Here is an 18,775-nt window from a genome sequence, read left to right on the forward strand (position 1 = left end):
GACTTAGGAGCTTCCCATTGAGATACAACTTCAATCTTCGTAGGATCCACAGAAATACCAACACTCGAAATCACATGCCCAAGAAAACTTACTTCACTAAACCAAAACTCACATTTAGAGAGTTTATCAAACAACTTCTTCTCTTTCAACACCGATAACACAACCTTCAAATGCTCGGCATGATCCTCTTCACTCTTAGAATGAATCAATATATCATCGATGAACACAATAACAAACTTATCCAGATAATCATGAAAAATTCTATTCATATACTCCATAAATACACCAGGTGCATTAGTCTCACCAAAAGGCATCACGGAGTACTCGTAGTGACCATACCTTGTCCGAAAAGCAGTCTTTTGAATATCCTCAGCCTTTACACGAATCTGATGATACCCAGACCTCAAATCAATCTTGCTAAACACACAAGCTCCAACCAGCTGATCCATCAGATCGTCAATCCTCGGAAGTGGATACTTGTTCTTAATCGTCACTTTGTTCAGTTGTCTATAATCAACAGATAATCTCATAGAACCTTCTTTCTTCTTGACCAACAGAACAGGTGCACCCCACGGCGACACACTAGGACGAATAAACTTCTTCTCAAGCAAGTCTTCAAGTTGACTCTTCAACTCTTTCAACTCAGAAGCAGACATTTTATAGGGAGCCATCGATACAGGACTAGTTCCAGGAACTAAATTAATTGAAAACTCAACCTCAAGTTCCGGCGGTAAATCACTTATATCTTCAGGAAATACCTCCGCAAACTCACAAACTATTGGCAATTCTTCAATCGTCCTCTTCTCACGAATGTCCGAAGTTGCCAACAACATAAACAACTCGGCACCCTCTTGCACCATTCATAAACTTGCTTAGCAGACACAAACCAATCTTCCTTAGCACCAACCTCAGGAAAAATAACCGTCTTCTCAAAACAGTTGATATACACCCGATTAAATTCTAACCAACACCATCCTCGAATCCGACCTCTCTTCGGGTTCAGGAAAAGCACAACATTCTCAAAACAGGTTAACTAGCCAACACTGCACTCTTGCATGTAACAACATAATATCCAAGCTCGATACAATTGGAACATCCAAGGGAAGCAGACGCTTCTCCCCACTTATTTCATTCCCAACATGCAATGGAGAATAAAACAAGCATCGACAGTGTTCTCACACACCTGTCGCATACTAGGGAACAAACATAATTAAACAACCTGGCCGGACGGACCGACCTGCTATGATACCACTAATGTAACACCCCTTTTTATATCCCAAAATACTTAACATATAATCAGAGTGAATAAACACGCATATAAACAAAAGGGCGTCACATCGATGTTTTCAAAAACTAAAGGCTTTCAAAAACCAACATCATTCATCATCAATATACAATACACCTGGTCATTTAAAATAACACGTTCTCAAATATCATGAATATACAAGAATATGCATTCGCAACGGAAAATAATGAATACTCATGTATTTCATAAAATGATTCATGTCCCATACCATGATCATCTCTCAAAATCTTCTCAAGATAAGATAAAACCATATCCAGAATATTTGGCACTATGGCCTCTCAAACAGCAACTTGTAAATAAACATGTTCACAAGTAATAACATAATACATATCCAAATAAGATATGAGTTCAATACTACTAATCTACCCAGTGTTACATGACCAGAGCATTGACTCACTACCTAGTCTCTAAGCTAAACCACAGAAACTTTCCGGCTAAATCTTGAGTGAACTACCTTCCTCTTACTTCAACAATACTACTTTTGAATATCTGCACGATGCCCATGTAAAGGCAACATTCAAATAGAAGGGTGAGAATTCGAATCATTATGAAGAAGTATAATAAAGCACAATGATTAAATCAACAATTAAAGGATTCATCACACCTTGTATAACCATGTAAATAATACTAACCAACATTTATTTCACATGTTTCAAACATCCATCAAAACTCAAGGAGTATAATATTAAAATCCAATACTATATTCCCAAATATACACATAACTACAATTATGACATAATCACATTTTTTGCCAAGTTATGTATCCAACCATCACCAAATTCAATTACCATATCTCCTACACACACAACAATCACATCAATGCATATATTCAATTATCACATAACCACACATTTTACCACGTTATGTATCCAAACATCACCAAGTTTAATTACCATCTCTCATACACACATAAAAATCACATCAATGCATACATTCAATTATCACATAACTCTAATGTGACTCAATGCAAGACATGTGACTCTATGCATGTGGTACCGCAATGTGAACCCAACGTTTCACCACTTTCCGATTCAATATCTAGAATCCAAGCCACGCTTCCGATTCGGACAAGATCAAAGCCACAACGTCTATTTCCAATTAAGGATCAACGTCTGCTACGCCTATTTCCAATTAAGGATCAACGTCTATGTGAACCCACAGTTTCATCGCTTTCCAATTCAATATCTAGAATCCAAGCCACTACGTCTATTTCCAATTAAGGATCAACGCCTGCTACGCCTATTTCCAATTAAGGATCAACGTCTATATGAACCCACAGTTTCACCGCTTTCCGATTCAATATCTAGAATCCAAGCCACTACGTCTATTTCCAATTAAGGATCAACGTCTGCTACGCCTATTTCCAATTAAGGATCAACGTCTATGTGAACCCACAGTTTCACCGCTTTTCGATTCAATATCTAGAATCCAAGCCACTACGTCTATTTCCAATTAAGGATCAACGTCTGCTACGCCTATTTCCAATTAAGGATCAACGTCTATGTGAACCCACAGTTTCACCGCTTTCCGATTCAATATCTAGAATCCAAGCCACTACGTCTATTTCCAATTAAGGATCAACGTCTGCTACGCCTATTTCCAATTAAGGATCAACGTCTATGTGAACCCACAGTTTCACCGCTTTCACCATAAAGCCGACCATGCCATGAATGAATGTACAAATACCAATAACATATGCAATTAAGATCATCTCTACCATCTTAACATTCCACATATCACCATAATTCAACTCTATGAATTATCCACCAATGGTACATATACACATTCATAACAAATATACTATTCACATATATAAGCTAATTATCAAATACATAGATTTCATTTCAGAATGATTACAACCTTTAAAATCCTCAATTTTCCCTTTTTCAACAACAAGTAACCGGTTAACGTATTTTGGGTAACCCGTTACTCAGTTTAACAGACTTCAATTCCTAGGCAGATTTTTAACTATGTAACCCGTTAACGTATTTAGGGTAACCGGTTATCCTGAAAACAGAATACAGTTCTGGGCAGATTTTTAAGTAACCGGTTAACGCTTTTAGAGTAACCCGTTACTCAGTTTACAGAATTCAATATTGGGCAGATTTTCAACAGGGTAACCCATTAACGCATTTTGGGTAACCCGTTACTCAGTTTACAGAATTCAATATTGGGCAGATTTTCAACATGGTAACCCGTTAACTCATTTTGGGTAACCCGTTACTCAGTTTACAGAATTCAATATTGAACAGATTTTCAACAGGGTAACCCGTTAACGCATTTTGGGTAACCCGTTACTCAGTAAACAGAATTAAATTCCTGGCTCATGTTTCGCATATAATCGGTTAACACCTTTGGGGTAACCGGTTACTCAGCCTAAAACTGGACTTTTTCCTAACGTTACCTGTACTGTAATAGAATTTAATAAAATAAGTGACTTCTCAATCTATCACTAAATTTCACCCATATATCGATTTCCAAAACGAATTTACTCATCACAAATCAAAGATTACTCATCAAACCTAACAATTTCAAACAACCATACAAAATTAGGGATTTTAACCTAAACATACTTCTACCCATTGATCCAATTATACTAACCCATAATAATAAGGATTCTCCCCCTTACCTCTTCAATTTTCTGGAAACCCTAGCTTCTCCCTTGTTCTTCCCCTCTTCTCCTTACTTTTCCTCTTTTCTTTCTCTGTTGTCGTCAAATGACCAAATGAATCCTACTTCTCACTCCCCCACCTCTTACTATTCTAGTATTACATTTGGGCTTAAGAAATGATACTTCTAATTTAATTATTAGGCCCAATAAGACATAGTATTATAATATCTCTATTTAGTTCAAATAAATTAAACCATCACAATATACACACCCAGTCAATTAATTCAATTATTATACTACCTAGCAACCAATTAATTAATTAACACCCCAAATAAATAAAATAAAATAAAATAATAATAATATAAGAAATAAATACTAAAAATTGGGTTGTTACAGTCGACAATAGTTTTTAGACATTGTACTTCAGTCGAACTGATCATGATCTTAAATGTCCTACTCTTCGACAACGGAGAATTCAAGATAAAATTATTCTGAGTGTCGAACAGTTTCAAGGCTCTTTCTTTCATAATCATTGAGAAAACTTTTTCGACCAATTGTCCAACACTTAGTAGATTGTACTTCATTCCAAGTACATAGAGTACAACTTTGATCATAGTTTTTACTCCATTTCTCCTTTGAATAACTATGTCACTAGTACGTTCTGATTGCAACGAGCTATTATCAACAAGTTTGGCCTTACTCTTTTTCAACGAGTCGAAATCTACTAACCACATTTTTCTACCAGTCATGTGATTCGGGCAGCCCGGGTAGAGGAACCAGATCTTGGATTCGACAATCGTCATCTGCAACTGCAACCATAACCACCATATCTTTAGAATCATCTGAATCTTGGCGTGCAAGATTTTCTCCTTCCTCCTTGAATTTTGTCGCTCCCTTGTCTTTATTGTACCAATGATTATTGGCTAAGTGACCCCACTTTTCACAGTTATAGAATTACACACATTTTTTCTCTTTGTTTTTCTGATAGGAGTTTCCTTCTCCTCTTTTCGAGGATTCAAAATCCATATCATCGACCTTATGCTTTTGAGGATTCAACCAAGACTTCTTGCTCTAAATCTTGTCTCTTTTTCGTTTGAACTTGTCAAAACCATCATGATTCTTTCAAGCTTGAGCCTGTAGTGTTTGTATTGAATCTTTGAACACCTTTCCTTTCGACAATCTTATTCTCACGCGCCTTCGACGAACCAACCAAATCTTCCAGTTTCATTGTTTCAAGATTGTTGGATTCTTGAATAGCTACGACAATATGATCAAAGTGAAAGATCATTGTACGCATTTCCTTCTAAACTATCATCTTATTAGGTAGGATTTCACCACACCCCTTCATGAGATGGATGAGATTCTGCATCTTCGACACATAGCCTGTAATCTTTGCAGCTTCTCCTATATGCATCGATTCATATTGTTGTCGCAAAGTATGCAGTTTTGACGACTTTGACTTCCTCACCTCCTTCATAGTACTTTACAAGAATATCCCATGCCTTCTTTGTCGATTCAACATGAGAGATCTTGTAGAAATTTCTAAATCTACCGCAGATTAAATGCAATACGCAGTCTTGTAGTCTTTCTTCTTCCCTCCTTGTTCGCGACTCTCTGAGTGTCAGTTGCATTCTCAACAAGCTCAAGGACACCATTAGTAATCACTTCTAAGGTTTCATAAAAGCCGAATATAAGTTGCATTTTTTCTCCATCAGATCCAATTCTTGTCGTAAAAAATTGGAAGAGAATTCAGAATGTCATTAGTACCACTCATCTTTGTAACGATTAATTAATAATGCATGATCCCGAAAATACGATCACCGACGTGTGATTCTTGAAAACACGGTAAAAAATCTAACCGAAATTCTATATATCAATTTATTTGTGCATGAGATACTTTTAATGAGGAGAGAAAGAGAGATAATAAGGTAATAAAGATTACTATTATTGAAGAATGATTGTGTTACAAAACTGAATTATACAATATTTATTTATATAAATACACCTAATAGACCTAAATACTAACTGAATTATACAATATTTATTTATATAAATACACCTAATAGACCTAAATACTAAGTAACAAATATATCAATCCTAAACCTTAACTAATTTTGAGTTTAATCTCACACCATTCCGATTATATTTATTATTTCAACAAAACTACGAACCATTTTTGAGTAAGTTTTCTTGCATTGTTTTAAAATTATGGTAGTTTGAGAATTTGTGGAGATAGGTGGGGGTATATTGAGATTTTGGGGGAATATTGAGATTTTTGAAGACAATTCATACGTTGTTGTACTAGTCCTAGGAAATGAATAAAAGTGTATTTTTGTCTGTTTTCTGACTTTTCTTCTTGAATTTTGACTATTTCTTGTCTCCATGACGACTTCGTCAATGACAACAAATGACTTGTTGATTTTATCAAGCAAACAAATGCGGTGGGGAAGAAAAACACGGAAAAATAAAACATGTCACTTTCAGATTTTACCCCCACACACTGCTCTTAGATCATTGTTGTCACTACTTTTCATTCATAGCTTCCAATTTGTTGCCTTTTTAACAAAATCATTTATGGGTTCACACTTTCCTTCCAACCTTTCAATTTTGTTATCATCACTCATAAATTATAAAGGGTTTGGTTTCCTTTCTTTCTATCAGAATAAAAAACTTTGCTTTTCAGGGTTTGGTTTTGGGTTTGTTTGTGTTTCAATTTTAAAACCCTTTATTGTGAATTTAGTGTTTTGCAAGTTTCTAACTTGGTTCATTGGTTTTGGTTTTGGTTTTCAACCCTTATTGGTGGTTGGTGTGTGTGATGAATTTGTCTAACAAATGTGGTTGGAGGGTTTGATGGTGGCATAGTCATGTTTTGCAATTGCTTTGGTGCTTTGAATTCGTGTAAAGGGAAGGGTGAACCTGCTGAGCAGACACTTGAACAAGGTACAGAAAATGAACATGGCTTTGAATTTATTGTACGCAGGTTCTTGACTTTGTGATTGTCATAGTCATAATTTGTTGTTTTGTTTGTCTCTCTCTTGTTCCTTTATGTAGTTTTCTTGTTCAAATTACGGATAAATGTTTTTACAAAGGTTGAAATTGCCTGTTTTTTGAAGCAGTAGAGGGTTGGTTGCTTCATGAAGAGATTGTGTTTTCCTGAAATATGTTCTGGTTTTTCAGGGAATGGGAATGGATGGAGTTATAGCTTAATCTTTGTTTTTGAGCTTTTAAAATTCATCTGAGGATTTTGCTTGTAGGTTATGTTAAATTGAATGTTGAAACTAAGCTTTGGGATATGTCATAGCTTCATATAGTAGTACGATTGTGGATTTGGATCCTTTAAAGTGACTAATGTGTAAAGTGAGAGAATCAAGGGTTGTATTATTTCGATATTGTGTTGGTGTTGGATACCGAACACCTCTTCCATATGAGGTGTCAGTGACACATACTGATATCCTTTTTAAAATGTCAATATTTTGATTCAATATTGTGTTGGCGTTGGAAAAAGGACACGTCTTCCATATGAAGTGATCGTGACACATCGCTCTATGGGACTGATATCCTTTTTAAAATGTCAATATTTCGATATTGTGTTGGTGTTGGATGCCCACCCCACCCCATTTAGGCCCACCCCACAAAAGCCCGCAAGAAAACGGAGCAAGGCTGTGCGGACATAGTTGAGGGTGTAGGCTTACAACCTTGGTCCGCCTCGCGAAAAAATGAGGGCGGAGCGGGCATGCGGGCTTGCGCCCCTAAAGGCTAAAAATTGCAAAAATTCTTGTTAACTTGCGCGTCTGCAAAAATCGGGGCTAGGCAGGGCGGACATATTAGAGGGTGCTATGTCCGTTTTTCCACTCCTATTTAATGGATCAAGCAGGGCTATTTAGTATGTTATGCAAATTATTTAAGCATAATATATGTGAAAGTGTCATGATCTAGTAAGACTTCATTGGCTTGAACATTATCATTCTAAAACTACATTCTTGACGCATTTCAAGTGTTTCCTGTTTGAGAAATTTGTATTCTTTGTTTTCTTGTGTGTAAAGCTTTGTTTGTGATTAACAGTGGGGGAAACTAAAAGCTTTAGCTATAGCTCATTGAGATCTGCTACCGGAGATTTTCATTCTTCATGCAAAATTGGTGGAGGAGGCTATGGAGTTGTCTACAAGGTAAGGATCATAACCAATGATTTTCTTCCTTTTTGTTTCCGACCTTGTTTGAATAAACGACTTAATTAAGCGCTTAGAGCACCGGCATCTGTCTTGTTGCTTAATTTGTTTCCTTGTCATTAATATTTGCAGGGTGTTTTAAGGGACGGCACTCAAGTTGCTATCAAGTCTCTTTCTGTAGAGTCTAAACAAGGAACTCATGAATTTATGACCGAAATTGAGATGATATCAAATATACAACATCCAAATCTTGTTAAACTAATCGGCTTCTGTATTGAGGGTACTCATCGAATATTGGTGTACGAGTTTCTCGAGAACAATAGCCTTGCGAGTGCTTTGTTAGGTAACCTTTACTTTCAAATCATCATTAACTAACTAAAAAAAAGTTATTATCTTCATAGTTTAACTTACCTTTATTACAGGTTCAAAAAGTAAATGTGTTCCTCTGGATTGGCGAAAGAGGGCTGCTATTTGCTGCGGTACAGCTTCGGGTCTAACCTTTCTTCATGAAGAAGCTCAGCCAAACATTGTTCATAGAGATATCAAAGCAAGCAACATATTGCTGGATGAGAACTTCAATCCGAAAATCGGTGATTTTGGTCTTGCAAAACTTTTTCCTGACAATGTCACCCATGTTAGTACTCGAGTTGCAGGAACAATGTAAGCACATATGCCTACTTTTATGAATTCTTTATAGACAACATGGCTACGTTTTGAGACTTGGCCGTAACGCATAAGCATAGCTTATTTGTTTTGTCTGAACAGGGGCTATCTCGCACCGGAATATGCACTTCTAAGACAGCTTACAAAGAAGGCAGATGTATATAGTTTTGGGATTCTGATGCTTGAAATAATCAGCGGTAAAAGTAGTAGCAAAGCTGCATTTGGAGACAATATTTTGGTTCTGGTGGAATGGGTATATTTCTGGATCCTTGCGTATGAAAAATGTTGGTTTTGGTCATTTTTTTCGCCAGATACATAGCTGACACAAAGATGAATAAAGTTGATGCATCCTGTTTTTTTGTTGGTCATATAAATGGCAATATCTGTGTTTCTGCTAATAATGGCAATTCATGTATATGCAGGCTTGGAAGCTGAAAGAAGAAAACCGGCTTCTGGAGCTTGTTGATTCAGAACTAACCGACTATGACGAGAACGAGGTGTATAGGTTCCTTGTGGTTGCTCTCTTTTGCACCCAATCATCGGCTAAACATAGACCAACCATGAAACAAGTACTACAAATGCTCTCCAAACAAGTTCATCTTAATGAGAAGGCATTAACTGAGCCTGGAATATACAGATGGGATACCTCGGGAAAGACGAGTGGTTATTTAAACGAGACGTCATCGTCGTCTCATGTAATCAAGTACAAAAGATCTGAAAACCAACATCAAACCTCGACGCAATTTAGCGGTACAGATATTGTGACAGAGATGTTTCCTAGATGATTGTTAGGTGCAAATGATGTATTTATTGTTTTAGTTGTTAGGATCCATGTTTTTCCAAAGGGGATCATGGAAAGAAATGCTTGTGTATTTCCACTTTGCTGATTATTTATTTCTGATATTAAAAGGCATGTTGATGAATCTTATTTCTTACTTTGTTGGATACTACATTAAATAAATGTTTGGTTGGCACATCCTTGATCCTGTTCTATATAGACTTTTCTATCAAGTGCACTCACTCTTCTCTCACCCAAACCAAAGTTAAGGTGTCCCTTCAATTTGCGTCCTTACAGACATAATTTGCTAAATTTATATACTTGATCGCTCAAATTTTCGGAAAAACATTAGATAATAGCAAAGAACGCTATTTCGCCATTTAATGGAAAATAGACTTAACATATTTTCCAGTCTCTGATTGACATGAAAATCATCATCTCTACTCTATCATGAGAAATTTAGCGTTTGCATAGATAAATATATATTCTATCTTCTTTCACACAACATATAATCGTATTGTAAACAACTAAACCACTTTTTTCATGTTTTGGTTTAATTGTCTGACTTTTATGCATGAGATATCAATCTTCACATTTTGGCTCATCAATTGATATTTGATATTGTCTATATTTTTTTAAAGACATTCATAAAAATCTTAAAAGTCAGAGCGAACCTAATTTCTCGTAAAGGATTGCAACTAAAAGTTACATGAAATATGTCATTTGAAAAGTCCTTATAATCCTAAGACTAATAGAATTCGCCCACTCATGATAATATTAAACGCAGAGATAGTAATAGAAATTCACAATTGCATAAGTAAAGTAAACGAATAATCTATAATATAAGAAAATCCAATTATGCCCTTGATTAAAAAAATGTTACTTCATCGATTTAGGGGCATTTTGTGTTAAAATATTGCTTTTTCCAACCAAACTTTAATTTCTAATGATATGGTACTATCGATTCCACTTACTTTCACTTTGTTAACAACAACTCCGAAATGTACAAATTTTAGTTTGAAACAAACTAATTGATCTTCACTTTTCAACTATTTTAGGTTCTCAATACAACTTTTGGACACTTCATAAAAATATATGTCCAAAATCTATCTTTTCTACTTGTCTACCAACTCTTTCTTTCCAAAATCTCCAGAAAATTTATCCCAAACATTTTTTTGTTATCAAGGATTGATTGCAAAATATTGTTAGAGGTCTTTGTTGTCATGGTAATCTACATGAAAAATAATGAAAATATAAGTATCACTAGAATAACATATTTAACTAGGTCTTTAATTAAATATGCTCCCACTATTTTACTCAAAACAAATGACCCTCACCATTTGATTCGAAAAATTCCGTTGGAAGATTTCCAACTCTTTCTTCTAAACATATATAATCTTATTATAATTTGTTTAGTTAAGTTTGACCCATTGTTTTAGCAATTGGATATTACAATTATCCCATCGCACCTTACTAATATAGAACATGCACCTCGCGTAGGCGAAACCTACATTATTCGATATTAGTCTTGATGAGTGCTAAAACTTGGAAAGCATAAACATAATATTTAATTTGAGGAACTTTGCAATTATTCTGATCTCACCGGCATATTTATCATATAAACCGTCTCTCACATGCATCAACATACATTCACATGCATCAACATACATACAAAATGAAACAGTTATGACCCTTAGTGCAATTGTTCTCTCAAGCCAATGAGAGAACCTAAGCTAACCTAATAACGATCTAAGCTTCTCCAAGCAAGATCTTCAAGGTTGTCCTTCTTTGATATTATATTCTTCACTTTCTTCATAACATTACATTACATAAAAGAAACTCGTTTTACACACGAGGGAGTGAGATGAGAAAATAAGTTATATTAAGAGATTAAAAGAGAGGCACGACACGCATGTCGTATTTTAAAATCCCAAAACAAAATAAAGGAAAACTAAGGCCATAATCGATCACCACAAGACAATAATAATAAACCCATTATTATTATTAATTTAAATTCTGTTAATTAAATAAACCAAATTAAATTTCGACGACTGATCACACTACGCAGAGTTAGCCGGGGGTTCCGCTGGCCAACGGGGTTGTTAGGGGAAGCGCCCCGATGTAAAATTTTAATGAACAATTCATTTGAAATCGACATCGATTTTTGCATCAACACTTGATACTTTAAAGCACAACTCTTGTGCAGTCACAACCCTAATCGCATAACTCTTTGACAACATAACCCTTGTACCGTCATGAACCCTAATGCACCAATTTCTTACCGTCAAACACACCACGATCATTAATTCAATATGATTGATCAACACGTCATTGCTTCACCATACTTTCGTCGGATTCCGAAGCAAATGACCATTGATCGCTAAAAGGAAAACAATCATTAAATGTTTGAATGAACGAAATAGAAACAATATATCATATATACCATATTTTATATCAGAATTACTTATATCATATATATAACTTGATCGATCTTAATTGTGTAACCTATGGACGATCGATGTATCGCTGCTTCACCATACTAACATCGAATTCCGAAGCATAGTTAACATCAATCATCCAAATCATACACACATGATGCCAAATTCAATTACTCATTTATTATTTAATTTATTCTGTCTTTTTATCGTATTAATACAGAAAATAAACAGCTATCAAATGCATGGTTTCGTAAATGGCTATGATACCACTGAAGGAGAATAACAATCCAAAACGCAGCGAAATTTAAAATTTTCTCCTTTAGTGATCCTTACGAATGGGCATGGTCAGTGATAGAATCGTTACCTCTTGTGGCGATTGAAACCTTTGATGCAGATCGAATGAGTGGTCACGAACGTTGAATGGTGACAACGCCTCTACTCAGTCCACACGAACGAATTCCTTCAGTCTCAGTGCTAGCTGCTACGAATGAAGACTTTGAGTGATATATATATATATATATATATATATATATATATATATATATAGAGAGAGAGAGAGAGAGAGAAACGAAATTTCATCTCAACAAATGCTTCTGCACTATGGTTCTTTTTATATAACCACTTGTGTGGACTGTAAGCTAAAAAACCCACTTAAGTGTATGTGGCCCATATCTTATGATATACCAAAATCACTTAAGCGCGTGGTACCTTACCATATTTCGTATTCTACTTAAGTGCACCATACCTTACGATGTTATACAATTCACTTAAGTGCATTGTGCCTTACGATGTTCCTTATTTACTCTATCTCTCATCAATCCGTCCTTTTGTGTGTGACCCTATAGGTTTTCGCGGCATTGGCAATTATATTAAATCACATATTTAACATAATAAATAGTGAGCGGTATCTAGCAACACATTACTACTACCCAAGACACTAAAATGTCATGTGATATGACAAATCATTTTGTGATAATACTTGTGTGTACAATTACCCTTTTGCCCTTATATCTATATTGAACATAAGACATAGATCGTGTCATCTTTGTCCAGTTCAATTTTAGGCCCGTAGACATTTATCCTGTTACGCAGGATGGGAAAATTCCATCTAGGTCACTCATGTCCCTCAGCATGCTTTGTGGAGTACCCATCAACTGTCTTTATGATCATCTAGTTACAGACAATGTTTGCTCAACAATAAGGCACTAAACTCTACATCTAGGGTCCATAGTGGTTTCAGATCAAAGAGTGGTATACACCATTATCACCATGATAATAATTTATGACACTTTGCATAACATTCTATATAATATTCTCATAGCGGGTCAATCCAGTATAAATATTACTCTTAATATTCATACCTATGTTTAAGACTTGATAACTCCTTATCCATAATCCATGAGATGTGATCATCAGTCTATATACATAATAGTCTTAATGCTTTAATGTTATCCCACTTCACAACAAAGCTCGACTACAGATACTTTAAGAATAGTGTCCTTATTTTTAATGGGATCTCATGATCAAGTCACACTTGATACATTAAGCCGACTAGCTATTCTAGGGACTTTATTAAACAAACATAATAAAGAAAAAAGCCTTTTATTATTAATAAATAATTCGATATAAGTATCAAAAGTATTGGCCTCTAGAGCTTACACCAACATGTGGAGCCACCATTGATAGAGAAAGAACTGACTGAATTGTTCAAGGATACTCTACAACCTTTCTTTTGGTAAAATATGATAGAAAATATATCACTAGGTTTTGCTGACCTGGTAACTATTGGAGAAAGACTAGAGGAGGGTATCAAGAAGGGAAAAAATGCTAATGCTGTTGAATCCTCTAGTGGGACAAGAAAGTCCTCTGGGAACTTTGATCAGTCACCATTTGTGCTATAGTTATTATCATTTTAACAGGTGAAAGTATACGAGTTATTTGCATTTTTCATATAGTTTGCATGGTTTATATGTTAGTTTCTTTAATTTCATATTTATCTATGTTTTAATCATTCTTAGTATTTTTTATCTTTTTGGGAAGATTAACGTGTTTTGTAGGTCGAAGGAAGTCAATGATATCGTCAGAAAAGGAACACGGAGAATTTTCAAAAAAATTGAAAAAATCTATTTTTCCGTATGTTTTACATCATGATAGGCGTGTGGTATTTTGATCATAACTAGAGCATCGTAACTCGGAATGATGTGGGTCCAACGGCAAATGAAAGCTAACATCAAGAGCTACAACTTTCAAGAAGACAACAAAGAAAAACTCAAATTTTTCTGCTAGTACGCGTATCAATTGTCCCATACGTGTATGAGATCTGTAAATTTTTGCTATACTGCCCATACGCATATGGTAGCGGGCCATACACGTATGGGAACATGTCATATGCAAATAAAACCCACCCCATACGCCCCCATACACATATGGCACCCCCCATATGCATATGGAGGCCCATGATCGCAAAAGAAGCCCGACTTGACGTATTTAAAGTCAGAAAGTGATTTTTTGAGGTTTAAACTTGATTTTTGACGGCAAAACACGAATTAGGAGTGAGAGAATACACTGGAAGAAAGTTGGAGCTTAATATTTATGTATTTTCACAATTGAAAATCTCTTCATCTTGATTCTTTGTAATGTTTCTTTTCATTAGTATGAGTAGCTAAACACCAGAGTGCTAGGGATGGGCACATGAGATTGATTATATTGATAATTTTGATTTGAACCTTGCATTAAATTATCTTTTATTTTCTAATATATTTCTTTCTTTCTTGGTTTAAATGCTTTATCTCTCCGACAAATTGAGGATGATTTATGGTTATTTGTTAGGCAGGACTGTCAACAATAATGCTTGATGGAAATATTATATCTTAGATATCACCTAGGACTAGGGATACCATTTAGAAACCTATATGATTTGATAGACTAAAGTGTATGTTCTTGATAATTAAATGCTTAAATTCATCTATAATTCTCTATGGAAATATGAGTTAATTTGAATGTTTAAAGGTTTACTCACTAAGGACTTATGAGTAGATACACATGAGAATGGTAATCTTTGAAGATAAAGTAAGTTGATACAAGGTCAAGTTAGAATTATTAACGAGTTCATGATCAAACCCTTGTTCCTAGCACTCTCTACTCATATTGTTTTCTACTTTATTTTAATTATGTTGTTATTTAATCTTGTTCGCTACAAACCCAATTCAAAACCCATGATTAATTTTGTTCAACTAAAAATAAACGTGAACCCTATATCGTCAAGCAGTCCTTGAGATCGATACTTGAGATTTCCCATTTATTACTATATCGGCGGATTAGTACACTTGCTAATTTACCGATCAAGTGTTTGACGCCATTGTCGGGGACTGCGAAAGATTATAGAGTTTATATTTTTATTTTTAGTTGAAATTTTGTTGCTCTGCAATAAAATTTTAGTTTTAATTTTAGTTTAATTTGAATTTTATTTTATTATTAAATAAACAAAAAAGAAAGTCTGATTATTGTTGCTTCATGAGTTATTCTATACTTTGAGACTAATAAAGTGTCTGAGTTTTGTAGTCATGAATTATTTTTATACATTGCTACCTGTATCTCCTGCATGTTGGTTGCCTGATTCAGGAATCACTTTGGAAGAGGCGACTAAATTTTTTAAAGCATATAAGAGGAAGGTAAGAATTATTATGAATGAATGTAAGAAAGCTAACTTTATCCATCTAGGTTTATTTAGTGAGAGTTAAGGTTGGAAGAAGAATGTGTGAAAGAAGAATAAAAATGCATGACATCAGATGAAAAAGATGCATTAAGAATAGAAGAATTTGATGTAAACAATAAATATGGGGAAGGAGAAAGAAAGCAACTTGAAGATGATTTAGTTCTTGATGAAAATCCAAATTTAACAATTTGTGAAGATGTAGACATCCAACAAGAAAATCTTCAACAAAAGAGTATCCCAAAAAAATATTTTAACAAGGCAGATGAAAGACAAGAAATTGACAAAGTATTGGATGTCATTTGTGCCTTGTTCACTAAAATCAAACTGGAAATGATTTGGAAGCAACATCATCAATATCCGAAGTTCATGGGATTTATACCAAACAAAAGAAATAAAAATATGATGTGTTATTTGTGTCATATATGTCACCCTAACACGGAATGAGGCATCAAGCTAATGACGGTAAAAGAGTGCTGCTTGGGAGACAACTCAAGGGAGGTATTCATAATTTTTTTATAGTCTTTAATTTTATATTGATTTTTTTAGGTTTGTTTGGTTTTAGTTGGATTATTTTCTAGTTGTTTACTTTCATCTAGTAATATGATAAGTGTAGCTTCAGTGGTTGTGTGAAAAGTACCCAACTTGAAGGCATGTGTGTCTTCTATGCATGTTAACTTGCCAAACTATTTTTTATATACTTCAAAATAATCTGATTGGTTTAGTTGAGTTGGATAAAAGTTTGAGCAGGTTTACCATAACTGATTGAGAAGAGATACTGCAGAGGTTGTCAGCTCTACCCAACATGGTGAGAGCAGAAAAATCCAAACACAATGTACATCATAAGAGAGCATCCAGGTATGCCTTTGTCATTAAGAACTTGTGTATGTTCTTTTCTAATTTTGGTTGCATGATTATAGACACTGAGGCACGTTTTTTATAAATACCCCTGAGCTTTTCTAGCCATACTTTTTATTATTATCCATTGTTAACCTCATTTGAGCCTTTATCCAATTGTTTTTTTTAAACCACATAATATTAACCCATGGCCCAAACATTTCCCCACCATGTTCAGGATATTTATGTGAGTTATCATATCTATTTTCATTCTAAGTTTGGGGTTGTTGTTGGGATAACAACCTTTAAGTTTAGGGTAGTCGTGCAGCGTTCGTACAAATGAGGACACCTGATAATTGAAAAAAAAGGAAGAGAATAAAAAGAAAAGATGAAAAATTGAAAAATCAAATTGAAAAAAAAATCATCAGGGCACTCGAAAGAAGGAGAAGTAAGCGGATATTGAAAATAAAGACAAATCCAAAAGTTGAATCCTCGATAACAGTTGATCCTAAAGGATGAGTTCAAGAAAGAATTCCAGCACTAATCCATCAGAATAAGCATAATGAAGATAACGATCATATTGAATCTGAACCTTAGCCTACATTTCTAAAATTATCTCACCTTAACCCTAGCCCCGTTACAATCATAAAAACCTCAAAGAGTGAGTGTATCGTGCACCTTGACATCAAAAGATAATTTATTTAATCCTATGGTATGGTATTGCGTATTATGAATTTTGAGTGTAAAAAACATTAACACCCGAGAGATCCGGTGAGAGTGTGAATTGAGCTAACAGGTGAAGAAGTACTTTCAAGTGAAGGTATGGTCAATCAATCGACCTTGATAATCCAGCTAAAACCGAAGGTAGCAATAAATGAGAGCCATGGAAGATCTTAGAGGTATTGTGGTACTTGAAAAGTTTTTCTTTCATTTGGAGGTGACATGAGTTCTTTGTTCTTAAAGTTGCTTGAGGACCAGCAACAAGCTAAGTTTGAGGTTGTGATCAGTCATCATTTGTGCTAGTTATTATCATTTTAACAGGTGAAAGTAAGCGAGTTATTTGCATTTTTCATATAGTTTGAGTGGTTTATATGTTAGTTTCTTTAATTTCGTATTTATCTATGTTTTAATCATTCCTGGTATTTTTTATCTTTTTGGGAAGGTTAACGTGTTTTGTAGGTCATAGGAAGTCAATGATACGGTCGGAAAAGGAACACGGAGAATTTTCAGAAAAATTGAGAAAATTTATTTTTCAGCATGTTTTACATCATGATAGAAGTGTGGTATTTTTATCATAACTAGAGTGTCGTAACTTGGAATGACGTGGGACCAACGACAAATGAAATCTAACATCAAGAGCTATAACTTTTATGAAGACACCAAACAAAAATTCAAATTTGTCTGCTCGTACGCGTATCAACTGTCCCATATGCGTATGAGATATGCAATTTTTTGCTATTTTACCCATACGCATATGGCAGCGGGCCATACATGTATGGGAACATGTCATACTCAAGAAACACCCCTCATACGCCACCCATATGCCCCCATACGCGTGTGGCACCATACATACGCGTATGGAGGCCCAAAACCGCAAAAGAAGCCCTGTTTGATGTATTTAAAGCCAGACAGTGATTTTTTAAGGTTTAGACTTGATTTTTGACGGCAAAACACGAATTAGGAGTGGGAGAACACACTGGAAGCAAGTTGGAGCTTAATATTTAAGAATTTTCACCATTGAAGATCTCTTCATCTTGATTCTTTGTAATGTTTCTTTTCATTAGTATGAGTGGCTAAGCACCGTTGTGCTAGGGATGGGTACCTGAGATTGATTATGTTGATAATTTTGATTTGAATCTTGTATTGAATTATCTTTTATTTTCTAATAGATTTATTTCTTTTTTGAGTTTAAGGCTTTCTCTCTCTGACAAATTGAGGATGATTTACGGTTATTTGTTAGGTGGGACTATCAACAATAACGCTTGATGGAAATATTATATCTTAGATATCACCTAGGACTAGGAATACCATTTAGAAACCTATATGCTTTGATAGACTAAAGTGTATTTTCTCGATAATTGAATGCTTAAATTCATCTATAATTCACTATGGACATATGAGTTAATTTGAATATTTAAAGGTTTACTGATTAAGGACTTAGGAGTAGATACACTAGAGAACGGTAATCTGTGAAGATAAAGTAAGTTAATATAAGGTCAAGTTAGAATTATTAACGAGTTCAAGATCAAACCATAGTTCTTAGC

The 18,775-nt window shown here is 34.8% G+C and overlaps 1 protein-coding gene across 1 annotated transcript; it reads left to right on the plus strand.

The window, feature by feature from the left end:
• Window positions 1–6,363: 6,363 nt before the first annotated feature.
• LOC127127479 (putative serine/threonine-protein kinase) lies at window positions 6,364–9,722 on the plus strand. The gene is made up of 6 exons (XM_051056670.1): window positions 6,364–6,857; window positions 7,980–8,083; window positions 8,216–8,426; window positions 8,506–8,743; window positions 8,849–8,999; window positions 9,169–9,722. The coding sequence occupies exons 1-6, from the start codon at window positions 6,782–6,784 to the stop codon at window positions 9,529–9,531; spliced, it is 1,143 nt and encodes a 380-aa protein (XP_050912627.1). The 5' UTR covers window positions 6,364–6,781; the 3' UTR covers window positions 9,532–9,722.
• Window positions 9,723–18,775: the final 9,053 nt, after the last annotated feature.

Source organism: Lathyrus oleraceus, chromosome 3, assembly GCF_024323335.1.
Source record: "Lathyrus oleraceus cultivar Zhongwan6 chromosome 3, CAAS_Psat_ZW6_1.0, whole genome shotgun sequence".
Taxonomy (NCBI): domain Eukaryota; kingdom Viridiplantae; phylum Streptophyta; class Magnoliopsida; order Fabales; family Fabaceae; genus Lathyrus; species Lathyrus oleraceus.